General features: G+C 39.9%; 1 protein-coding gene across 1 annotated transcript in view; it reads right to left on the bottom strand.

Moving 5' to 3' along the window:
• Positions 1-1,544: 1,544 nt before the first annotated feature.
• PRICKLE1 (prickle planar cell polarity protein 1) overlaps positions 1,545-13,273 on the bottom strand; it is a 66,437-nt gene continuing 54,708 nt past the window's right edge. Inside the window, exons 2-8 of the mRNA XM_059816110.1 lie at positions 10,683-10,862; positions 8,645-8,758; positions 7,667-7,804; positions 6,962-7,165; positions 6,221-6,407; positions 5,219-6,082; positions 1,545-3,825 (exon numbers count right to left, since the gene is read on the bottom strand). Coding sequence (XP_059672093.1) covers positions 2,969-3,825; positions 5,219-6,082; positions 6,221-6,407; positions 6,962-7,165; positions 7,667-7,804; positions 8,645-8,758; positions 10,683-10,814 — 2,496 coding nt within the window. The 5' untranslated portion in view covers positions 10,815-10,862 and the 3' untranslated portion in view covers positions 1,545-2,968. The remainder of the gene's footprint in view (positions 3,826-5,218; positions 6,083-6,220; positions 6,408-6,961; positions 7,166-7,666; positions 7,805-8,644; positions 8,759-10,682; positions 10,863-13,273) is intronic.

Below are 13,273 nucleotides of genomic sequence, written 5' to 3' on the forward strand. Positions count from 1 at the left end.
GGGCAGCACCACGTACAAGAGGTTTATTAACTCCTTGCACAGGCAAACATGCCTCTGAATTTTTTCCGAGTAAAACTGAGGACAAGGAAAGGCCTCTATCCACTGCCAAAGCTTCCAGCTGAAAAATAACAATATAAACAGCGGTTGTGGGAGGTGGGAAGTGTCATTATTTACATCACTCATGTTGAAGTACCCAGAGACCTTGCAGGAGCAGAGTTCACAGTGCCCCAGCAATGAGACCTTTAGCCCTAAGCTATCCTTGGGTTTTGTACAAGGGCATGGGGAAGAGAAACATCTTTCAGCTCATTTATTTTGAGGTTCAGAGGGAGGTAACGTGAAAGTTAACTCTGAAGATAGTTTGTAAATGACATACTTTAGAAGTCTCTGTTGAATAGTTGGGGTTTTTTTTTAAAGAAGAAAGTCTTAAGAAGCAACTAACAATCTATGGAGAACTTTTATCACCTAATACTCATAGAATCACAGAATGATAAGGCTTGGATGAGACCTCTGCAGGTCATCTAGTCCCCCCCCCGCCACCAGAGCAGGTAAGCAGGTAACTCCATAAGACATAGAGTATCTCAGGAGATGGTGTAAGATCAGGAGAACTACTGGTGGAGACATTTCTCCATGAGACAGTTAGTTACTTGTTCCAAAAAGGACACAGCAGTAGCAGCACAGCATTTTATTTCTGAGGATCCCAGTTCCCTGTATTTGGAAATGCAGGTAAGAATGGAAGTTCCCAATCGTCATTTGAGCGTCCTGGGGAAAGTATTAACAAGTCAGCATCTCTCCCAGCAGTCTGGTTGCTGTAATATAGTTAAGCACAACAGGCATTTGGCTGTTAGGAAAGCAAACGCTGCCTAAGCCACCACGGCAGCCCGCCAGCTGGAAGCATCCCACGAGCCACCCATTGGCCCATGCGATGTAGCATGATATTACTTTGATCAGCTTTCATGTACACAAGACTTGTTTGTACTAGAAAAATGACTTATATGGTGAATACCACCTCTGGGAGTAAAGGATCTTTTGCTTATTTTACCCTGAAAAATACAAGCAAGTAACTGCTAGTTTGATTTAGCCTTAGCAAAAGCTTCATTTTCTTTGGTGTAAGCCAATACTCATGTGTCCATTCCCTCCCTTCTAGCTGCTTTTATTTCCAAACATCTATAGCCTCAAGAAGGGCAAGCTTAGTTCAATTTGCCAGGCTTTTTTGGTAAGAAGCATCTGTTACTTCATCAATTACTTTTCTCAGGTGGTCAGAAAGCCAATGGCTTTAGCATGTATTATCTTAATTGGTGGATGTCACTGTTAATTCAACTAACAAATTTCTGCCTTTTATTTAAAACGGGAAGACGTTTATTACAACTTAAAATAGCTCCTGCTCCACATATGAGTTCAAGGCAACTTTTGAGATTACCTACTACTTTATAGTTTTTTGCCAGCTTGCCTTCTAGAACCACCCAGCATCTCTCTTGCTTTATGTAGGTGAACTTCAGAAACTATTTTTGGGAAAGGAGGGGAACAATAATAATAATAAAAAAATCCACATCCACAGGAGTTGCGTATTTGTTGTACTGATATATTCCAGGCTTGTGTGGTTTTTACATTTATATAGTTTACATTTTGCTTGACCCATAAATAACACTTGCAAGATTACGAGGGCCATAGTTTAGAGAGTATTTACATAGCCCCACCATGCATACAGAGCTTTTAATACCTAGTAGACAAAATTAAGCTGTTTTGCACTAAACATTTTTCAGTATTTTTCAACTTAAAACCCCTGACTAAAATACAAGCAATATTTCATCCATAACGCTGCTGTTAAACCCCTAACAAATCTAGTTTGATATTGTAACAAACTTCTTCAAATTCAGGGATATAAAAATATTCAGCTTTTAAAATTTTAACTGTACAATATGTACACTAGTATTTGCACTGTTAAATTACGAATACATTTAAGCCTATGAAATACTACATTATAAATATCAATGTTTTTTGATTTAGAATTGCAGCTAATACATTTTAAAACCTGGATAATGCATTTGAAAACACACAATTCTGGAGCCTAATCCTTTAAGCCCTTACGAAAGTATTTGTTACGTAAGTAGATTCATTGACTTAAATGGGGTTACATGCCTGAGCAAAGGACTCCAGCAGCTGTACCTCTCTCTTCCACTGCTGGCAGGTGGGGGGCACGGCATCAAAACCATCACCACTCATTGGCAGCTAAGTCCAATTCCAGCAGCTGAATTAATATCTTCCTTTAAACAGGCACAAAACCCACCCTTACAGAGGGATGGAACTCTTGAAAAATTGTGGAGGGAAGAACATGAAAGTTAAATGTATAAACCATTTACTGCTGCTTTAGGATACATCAAGGCCTCAAGCATTTCAGCTCCCACATTCTGATTTTTGCCTCCTTAATAGTGGACTCTTTGGAAAAGAAGCATCTTCCCAAATAAAAAAAAAATCCACTTTTTATAAGGAAACTTGGAGGAAGAAGAGTGAGCTTTATCAATGAAGAAAGGGCACTGTATGGAGCCTTCTTTTTCTTTGCAGTAAGAGGAAAAAGTCAAAGATCACCCTGTGTAGGTATAACTACAGCACAGGGCTGACAATTTTATTTATTGCTCTTTGCTGAATCCCCTCTCTCAGATAATTCAACATAGGTGAATAACGAGCATAAAATAAAATGTCTACAAAACGTCTGTATCAAGAACTGCAATAACAGTATTTTGACTGCTGAAACGTAGTATGTAAACCTAGCAATATCTGAGCAGATCATCATTTGACACAGTGACATTTCTGAACGTTACTTGTACAATGTAAACTCTGGCAGGGTTATCATTTACACTGGCAAAGCATTAAGAACCTTAGCAACTTGCTTAAGTACAATTATTATTATAAAAAGATGTGGTTCAAACTGTAGCTACAGAGTTGACTGGTCTTCCCAACTGCTAAAAACAAATTAAGAAATGATGCAATTTTTTCCTTTGTGTCCTCTCTTCTTCTTTGATTTGGTTGTCCTTTGTCCAAACTGAGAACTAGATAACGCAGTAGTTGGACCAGAAAGGTCATCTGTATAGTATGGATATCTCAGTGATCGTGGCTGTGGAATTGGCTGTCCTAGAAAATATCCTTCCTCTTCAGAATCGGATGATGAGGATGAAGTTGAACACCAGGAGTCATCTTCCTCACCATACAATCCAAAAAATTTATCAACCACCTGATTCCGCAGTGCATAATCAGACCTAGTATGGGCATATTGTCCATAGAGCTCCGCATTTTGAATATATGCCCGAATCTCACGTGAGCTTCTATTCTGAATAAATTTTTCATGATCCTGAGGAGAGTAATAACGAAATCTCTCTCTCGGAGAGCATCTTCTTTCTGTAGCCAAGTTAAGTGCATTATCTGAACGAGACTTCCTACTTCTTCTACGATGATGAGAAGGCCGATTTCCACGCTCTTCAAAATGGTAAACACGCCTACGAGTCCTTTCACTCATTGGAGGCTGACGTATTTCAACATTCTCGTAACTTCCATTATCAATAACATCATCTGAAAACTTTACTTGCTGTGGTCTAGACTGGGATTTAGATCTTCTCAGTACAGGCATATGCACTGGCTTTTCCTCTGGCAAGATCTTTTCCTGACACAACTCTGAGCTCAGACTCTTCAAGGACTCTGTGCTCCGGTGGAGCATGGAAGAATTCAAAGTTCCCATGTTGCTCATTTTCTCACAGTCCTCCACCTCCAGTTCTTGGAAAGTTTGCAAAGAGTAGAGAGATGGCCGCGGCTTGCCTTCTCCATCCATTGAAGCCCCTGTGGTGGGAATGGAGAAAGGAGGAAAAGAAAATGAGAGGACTATCGAAGAGACAAGTATTATAACAAAATATTAAACATTTCTTTTCAGTAAAGCAGACCTTATTAGTGCTTTTTGGAACTATTACCAAAAGGACTAGCTTCATAGAAGAATAAACTTTGTTTTGACTTAAAATTTTTAAATATTAGCTCTGATTACCAAAGAACTAGCTAACGTTAGGACACGAAGAGCGGAAGAAGTTTAATGAGTTAAAAATTTTTAAACAGCTCTAACATGCATACAGCTAAACCTCTAAGAAAAAAGAATTACTTAAAATTATTCTGCATTCTGTGCTTGCCATTTTTAAGGCTAAAATATTTCATGTTTCTGGTATCGCTAAATTCAATATTCCAGCTGTTGCTACAGGAAAGCCAGGCTTACTGCCTCGCAAAGAAGGATCCTTACCCTCCAAAAATCACCAGCAGTAAGCTGGCCTGGTTTACTCCAGGTTTGTGTCCGATGACCTTTCATTCCCACAACAACAGTGTCATCTGCCCTGTGACCTTCCCAGGTGCAATACCTCTAGTTCCTCTTCCTCCCGTGCCTCCTAAACCAAGCTCCCCTCATCTGTACCTTCGTCACTGCTTGGGCGATGCAGCACGTGGTCGGGCCTGAGCTACATGATTAGCTACAATAATTCAGTTTACAGAAGGAAAGGAATGGAGAAGAGGATAGGACAACTTTTAAAATGGGTGTTTCATACCTAACTCTCAGGTTTGGGTTTTTTGTAGGGAAATAGAAAAGGAAGGTTAACATATACACGCACATCTGACTTTTATCCCTTTGGCTAATTTCAATCACATTTGACAAGGAGGTTCACAAAAGTGGATTATCAGTTTCTCTTTAGTCAATGGAGAAAGATAATCTCATAAACCTCATTTCCTAAGGCTAAGAAGGTTACCATCCTTTCAGATTTTCTACATATTTTTACAAGCAAATCAGGAAATTAGCTAAAGTGTTTTGCAGATTATCTTTAATATTATCCTACTATATAATGCAACTTCTTGTACTTAAGGTATGGAAAAAAATAAATCTTCATTTGCTTAAAGCGGTGGTTTGTATGTAACAAATGCATAGTTCAAGACCATTCTTACTCTGTTTAACATTATGAATTTTTCTGTTATAAACAAAGGAAAGAGAATTCAAAAGGAAAGAAGAACTTAAATAGAATGTAAGCAGCAGAAATGTATCTTGTGGAAGAATATGTGCTTGATAAAAGCTATTGCCTACTTTACATGCATCTCTTGCTACTAAAGCTTTTTAGAAATCACAGATATGTAAAGTTCAAAATACTCCAACGTGCATGCTTTGGTTGACCTCCCCATCAAAACCAGTCATTTCTTCCCCCATTACCTGTTATGTTAGACAAAGCCAAAGAATCCATTGAGTCTCGAACACTTTGTTCTTGCTGTTTCAGGTCAGACAAACATTCAAGTGAACCTCCATACCATGGTGTTTGGTCGTGTTTGTATCCTGACGCTCCGTGTTCCATGTCTAGCTCCTGGATTTTCCGGCTGCTGGCAGGGCCTGGGTGGCTGCCATAGGCAGAGTCACCCAAGCCATCTTGTGACTGGGCCCAGTACATGTCTGACTGGTACTTCTTACTTGCTAGGCTTGGATTATTTTTTTTCAAGTCCAACTTGCTCTTGACCATGCTATCAGAAATCCAGTGTTCGCTTGATCTAATGTCTACTTCAGCGGGCTGCTGGAAGAGGCTTTTATCACCAAACTTCAGAAGAAGTTGAGTCATGTAGTCCTCGTGTTCGGCCCATTCTTCAGGGTCTTCAGGCATTTCTTGCTCTACTCTTCCTTTCCAGAAGTCTTCATTAACAAAGCTTGCCTCTTCCCTTGAAAGGCTTAAGTCATCCAGCTTACGAGAAAGCGTATCATCAGCATTGCCTGAAAGGCCAGGAAATTTGTAATTGAGGGCTGGCGACAGGAGGAGAGACTGGCGGCACTGGTCGGCTGACCGGCTGCTTTTTCCCATGCGAATGCTCCTCCTGGAATCTCTGGATCGAGCAGACTGAAATGCAGAATCAGAAGAGTCGGAAGCATGAACATCCTCTCCCAAGCTGCAGGTTTTTGAACAGTAAATCTGCCCTTGCTTTGGAAGGAAAGGGCAGCCAAGCAAAGAGGTCTTGCACTGAGCACAAGAAAAGCAAGTCTCTGTGGCATGCCAGTGCTGTCCATCATAGGTCATCTGAGCATGGTCAACACCTGGAAAGGGAGAAAAAGCAATGCTTTGGGTTTCTCTAAAAATTACTTGCAGAATCCACACTGCTGGAATGTGAAATAATTTCAGAAATTGGCTTTCCCTTAATTTGTAAGTTTAATGCTTAAAAAGGACATACTTACCAATGTGTTCCCCACAGGTCTCACAGTATTCCGCGTAGAGAGATTCAAAACAGTTACAGCAGAATGGTCGCCCATCCTTCATGATGTATCTCTGTCCACCCAGGATTGTTTCACACTCAAGGCAACAGAAGTGCTTCATGTGCCAGTGGCGACCCTCAGCTTCTGTACACTCATCAGCAAAAATGATCTTTTAAGAGATAAAAAATAAACTTTTAGTTAAGTGGCCAAAATCTCACCTTGGGAGTTAGAGCATGCAAAATATCCTAATTGTGCAGTTCACACGCTAAATTTATTTATTTAGCTGCCTTTTGAATACAAAGATAGAAACAACAATCTCCTATAGCAACTGTGGCATTCTGACCTTTTCTATAACGAAAAAAAAACAAACCCCACTGTATTTTTAAAGCAAAAAAAAAAAGAAAAAGAGAGAACATAAGAACTCAACCATTAAAGAAGCTGCTATGAGGATGATAGTTTGGAATATTTGTACAGATCCTTTTTCTAATTCAATCTACAAGATTAAATTCTAAATACAAACAGGTATATGCTTTCGAGATACCATCATATTGCTTGTAATATTGTCAATTTGACAAGAAATGAAACACCCCTCAGCCTTCAAACACATCTATGCATTAGAGTCCTGACTTCTTCAATGAATGCATCTGAAGTTAGTAATTGCCCAAGTAACACAGTCTGTTAACAACAGAAGTGTAGACTGGCCGTACAATGTGAATTATTTACCTCATCGCAGGCTGAACATCGAGGTTTGAGAAGTTCAGCATGGTGTCTGCCACAGTGAATTTTTCCATCTTGGTAGAAGTAGATAAGATCAACAAGCAGCTCGTTACACGTGAAGCACACAAAACACGAGGGATGCCAGCACACACCAGGACCAGCTCTCGAGGCAAAAACTGCAACTTCACCGCCGTTTACTTTTGTACCACACTAGGAACAAAAACAGAAAATGAACACACTTCCCATCCCAAACTACTAGCTTCTAGTTTTTAAACTAAGTTGAAACATCAAACCCAATATGCAGGTTTCATTCCAAAATTCTTACAAGAGGGAAAAAATATTCTCAATTTTGGTCCAGACAAACTCTGTGCATCAACAACAAATCTTTTGTGAATAGAAGTTTTTCTTTTACATAATATCATTTTTATGCAGATGCACGTTTTTCATTTGTCATTACTTTAGTATGAGTCAGCAACAGGATTTTTGAGTAGGAAATATATCAAAGATTCAGTTCATTCCCAGAATCAAAGGTTGTGTTTTGCTTTAGCAAGCAGTACCTTCTTTCTATTTACATGCAGTTTCAAAAATACTCTTTTTTTTTTTTTTTTGTGTTCCAACATAGACAGAGAGATAAGCTTACACGTAATATTGAGATACTGTAGTTTTACATTATTCAGCCCGCTAGTTGGCTTGTGGCACCAGCAGTATTACCTGTTCACAAACCGCATGCATCACTGCTCTTGATAGTAGTTTAATAGTGCCTCGGCCGAGGGCCTCCTTTTTGCGCTGAGAACTGAACATCTGCAGTTCCTTCTTTTCTTCTTCACTTAAAGACTGGCAGTATCTCACCTGCCAGTGAAAGCACAGGAGAACTTATTTTAGATACTGAGCTTTTAAAGTAACAGATTAATAAGTAAGTGCATATATGCAAGAAATTCATCAGGCGTGCTGGCAATCATCATTAAACTTTTCCAATTTGTCTTCTCTACCATCTTAATATTTAGCTAATATGGCATAATACAAAAGTAGTACGGAGAGATATTTTGCATTACAGGGAAAAAACCCACCATACTAAACTAAGAAGTTGTCTAGGCGAGAAATAAGATTTTAAAAAGCCAAATTAAAACCTCCTGCAATCCTAAAATAATGGAATGAACCTAAATCAGACATAACATTGTCCTTTAGATTTATGGTTAAGTGCCCACAACTAAGTATTGCAGCATACACAGGATCTTAAGTATTGACACCCCCACCCCTTTTCCTTACAAAGAGCTTGTTTGTTATTTCCACTTCTACTCCAAATTACACTGCATATCTGAGATGCAAACCTTTTACTATCACAAAGCATCCTTTTTGTGTGCCACAATGCAATGCCAGGAATTTGTAGGTTCCTGGTAATTGGTGGGTGGCTGCAAACACTATAAAACCAACTTGTGTTAAGTTTATGGCGGTGACACCAGCCTCCCTAACAAGCAAAGGCACTGTCCTTCCAGATAGCTCTTATCTGCACACAAGCCAAGCGGACAGTTAAACAATGGACTCAGTGTACACACCGTGCTGCTTTACAGGTCAGATGCCACTGCAGGCCACAGTTTAGGCTTGTCATAAATACGCAGGTAGGTAATTCTCCACATAAAAGCCGCCAAGGAGACCTAAGCCCTGACAGTGCATCCTAAATTCTGTATTTACCTCATTATCGTGGGGTGGCAGCTGATAGAGAAGTTGTTTAATTCGGTGTTTCTCTCCAGGGCTGTTAATGTAAGGGACCTTCTCCTCTGGCAAGCAGGCAAAATACAGCTGGACCTGACCAGGAGGAACGTAGAGTTCAGACCAAGGGACACACATCACCCAAGCACTGCAAACGTCCGTTAGCTACTGTTTTATCTCAGGTCTCATTTACGAGGGAAGATGGTTATGCTACACTAGACCTGTGACAGGCTTTGTGCTGAAAATACGAGACCCAGATGAACCAGCTCAGCAAACCTGAATTGTCTCTGATAAAACTAGCACCCAGCTGCTGAATTGCTTTTCTGGAATGCAATTTGCAGTGACAATTAGGGGGGTATCATAAATTATGCACATTTAATGTTCTCATTATTCCCACCCCCTTCAGGGCTGGTCAACAACCCCGTGGAAATTCCAAGTTTCCCTCTGCAATTTACCACACAAGGCATGAAGCTTTCCAGAAAACAACCACTACATAAACAAGTTTAATTTGCTCTCTGCATTTTACACGTTGTTGAGACAAAAGCTGTTTTGTAGTCTCCTGCTGATCAGGTTCACCCAAAGCATCAGCTTTCATTGCTTCCATGTGGGCTTCCATAAGAAGGTAGAAACATCCTTCCCTTGGGAGGAGGCTGGAACCAGCCACACTTCAATCAGATGCAAATTAACTACGAAATTTTCACGGGTTGCACGTTTTTGATAAAGAAATCAGTATTAGGTGTACACACCTATCAATCTTCACTTTTTTTTCAGGTTTTTTTTTTTTTCAGAAGAAAATTATGACAGGAAAGCTGTAATGAACACTATGACAAAGCCCAATGGCAAAAAATATTTTTGTGGAACAGCTACAGATTTATTGTTTTTCCTATGCAGTTTCCAGCTTGTCACGAGGCCTGGGGCTGTAAATAAGAGCCGACTATTGGCAAAAATATTACTTGCCATCCAGATTTAAATAATGCTCAGGTCAACAGCTTATTACTGTGCAAGACAGATGAAGAAGAAGAAGCAGTAATCAGTCACTTGACTCAGGATTCTTATGTATGCCTAAGCAAGTGATAAAAAGAGTTTCCCTAAAAATAGCTTATTACTTGCCATTCCTGCTGACTTTTTACTTTTTTCATGATTAAGAAAATCTCTGCATAGCAAAAAGGAGACATCTTCTGCGCCTCTATAACTATGGATTGATTGTATTAGCTTGTCAGCTGACGGAGGATTGCTCTGCCTCCATTAACAAACATTACAAAGCCACTCTACCTATTTAACACTGGACATTACTGAGTACACAGCTTCAGCACAGTTGCAATATCATCAAGTAAATGGGGTTCATTCTGATCTCAACTCGCTCATGAATAATTTCACTTTTATTTCCATTACCATGATGTTACAAAAGATAAGGAAGAAAGGTGAGAGGGGAAGGAACAGCCCAACCAACCCATGAGTGTCAGCTCCAGAGAGCATGCACAAGAAATCCTGGCATGAACAAATGGCAGGCATACAACTATTTAAACAAGCGTAAAATACATTACTACTTGTCACAGTGACAGAACACTTCCATTTATGTACGCTGTAGTAACATACATGTTCTAGATGTCAAATGCCTAATTATTTAGAGTTGTACAAGTGCAGTGAAGTACTGGCCAAGTAGCACAATGCCACAAGGTATGCCACAAGCTTTAATTTAACCCAAGAACTTATTTCAAAGAGAAAGCAAATTCCTATGCTGCTTTTAGACTCGACAATATATACCTCTGCAGCACATATTTGTTGAAAAATCTTGACTGGGAGCATTTTTTTGGAACATAAAACTCCTCAATGGTGAGGATTTTAAGCTCCCTAGACACAGCCTCATTGGAATAGGAAACAAAACAAGAAGTGGAGAGTTCTAGATGAATTTAAGTTTTATATATTATAAGAATTTAATTAGTCTTGTAGAGACAGGGTATCACTCCCTTAGACAGTCCCTACGAGGCTGGTTTTAAAAATGCAGAAGCAGAGTTGGTACCTGCTCTGGTCTGAGGCCAGGGGGGACCCAGGCATATTCTTCCAAGGCACAGCCAGAGTCATCATCAGATGTTGAGCTTCGCTGACACCCGAAAACGAGATTGTTAGCTTTGGGCTCCATCTCCAATGGCATAAGTGTGAAGTGTTAAATATTTCAGCTGCAGCTCATCAAGCAATTGATCTGGAGAAAGAGATTAACAGAGCTTTAATAATTTGAACATGCAACGACTAATTATCAGTGTAAATCATCTTACAACAGTTTAGTATTCCTTGTGTTGCCCAGAATAATAAATGAAGCATCATTACAACTTGTTACAAGCAATTCAAAAGTGCTTAAGAGAGTTATAGAAATAAAACTACTCAAGAAAAAGAAAACCAGACACACACTACCACATTTGGTAACTAACATATATTTTGATATTATCACTTGTCATCTTTTAGACTTCTGCTTGTGTCACATCACAGGTTATATGCAGGTATATCTAGGAAAGACTCACTGAGCAGATACTAACAAAAGGAATGACTCGAGCTCTTCCTGAAGTCATTACTACCACCAATCTAGTAACGCGAAAGACATGACAACTGCTTGTCAAAAACTAAAGAAATTCTTCGGGAAAGATGGTTGTGCAAGTAGCATCCTGTTTTTCACAAGGTAGACACAGAGCAGTGAGCGTCTGCTGGATTCCTCCGAGAACTTTGTTTTAGCTGTATCGAAGCGGAAGGGCGTTGGTCCAGTTAAATATCTGAAGTCCAATTATGCCAGATTAGGCTCTGTAAAATACATCATAATTGTTCTGTCAATTTAAAACCCTACAGGGAGATGCTTCTGTTGATTCATGAAGCCTGCAAAGCTTAGAGTCAGTGGGATAATTTTGAGTCACAACTGGCAAAGAAGGCTCTCACCAACATCTGTAGCATTCTGCAGGAAAAATAAGTATCTTACATTAATTCTAGCAGAAGTTCTTAGGAAATTCACACCAGGAATTTCAGTGAAATACAGATTACCAAAAGCACAGAGGATGTATCCTACCATGACAGACATCCTGACCACTGGGGTTAGAAACAAGCTTGCTTTTACAGTACAACATTACACATGAGCTGTGCCTTCCCCATTTTAGGCAATTCTTTCACCTGTTCATCTAAACACAGATGCAATTTTGTCAGTGCTAGATCTGAGCTGTAGAAAATTTCAGTCTCCTTGACATATAACCTTATTGGTGGGTCTAAAGGGGAGAGCAATCTAAAAAACTTCTGGTGGGTCTCACATTACAATTCCAGTCTCATCACTGCCGTATTAGAGAAAATAAGTTGCTGCTAGATCACAGGTGGAAGAAAGATTTAAGACAGTGTACCCAAGTATTCCGCTAGTTACTCAACAGGAGTTTCTCCTCCTTCAAGCGTGAGACACTGGTTAGTGCCAGGCTCTGTTGATTCAGCACGTAAACCCAAACCTGCTCCATAAAAAGTGGCCACAAGCATCCAAAGCTACAAACTCAGAGAAATGACGATATTCGGTATTACACAGTCTAGCTACCCCCGTTTTCAATAAGTCTATACATTCCCACACCCAATAAAAAGAGATGGCATTACTTAACTCTTCCACTGGGCTACCGCTCAAAAAATTTAACTTGTTTGTTAACTTTACTTCAAAAACTTCTGGTTCGAAAACATATGCACTATTTTTGGTGCACTGCTAAGATGCCAACATACTTCTATTACACTGCATAGCTGCACTGTAATAAAAGATTAATTTAATATTTGATGGGACGAGCAAACCTGCCAACCTCCTCTTTGAGAACAGGCTATTGCCACAAAGCTTGTCAGCTGTCAGGTGAATTTCTGAAATCTTACTCTAGTTGAACAACTGAAGGTGAGCAAAACAGCTTCTGAGCTTAGCATCACCATACTACAACCTCTGTCAAGGAAGGCAAACTCAGCGCTAAAAGCTCAATCCTGTACATTTAAAATATAAAGACAGACATCCTGGTACATACTAGATCCCCTGAACTGATTTCCTTCAGAAACAGGTAATAAGACAAGTGATAGAAAACCGTTTCCCCTCTCCACGTACTAGTGGAAGTGAAGTCAACCATCAGGTATGGTTTTTGTTATTGTTTGTATAAAACTGGGGGGCAGGGGAGGAGGGATGGAGGAATACTGAGATGCAGTTAAGAAATCACTGCCAGCAAAAAAGGCAACAGTGCTCACTGTTGCAGACAGATGGGGATGCTCAGGTTGGCAGCTTGTGTCCCGCCCGCACCATCTACACCCAAATAATTCCTAAGTATAAAATCACTATGAGTATCACTGAGAAGCCCAAGTCCTTCCAAGATGATCTTAGCAGCAGATGAACTCTTTCACAATTTCCCTTCAGAAAGACGTAGATATCTGGCTTACAATAATGTGCCATTCGCTGATGCCTAAGCTGGTATCTCCAATTCTTACGGCATCGCATCACGAGAAATTGTGTTGGTCCGACTGTCACTTTTCAAGAACTGACTCCTGCCCAATAACCCAAGAATAAAAGGAGTCACTAGATGAAACACCTTTGCCAACATTTCGTCAGGCAGTCCAACCTCAACCGCACTACAG

Source organism: Gavia stellata, chromosome 4 (assembly GCF_030936135.1).
Source record: "Gavia stellata isolate bGavSte3 chromosome 4, bGavSte3.hap2, whole genome shotgun sequence".
NCBI lineage: Eukaryota > Metazoa > Chordata > Aves > Gaviiformes > Gaviidae > Gavia > Gavia stellata.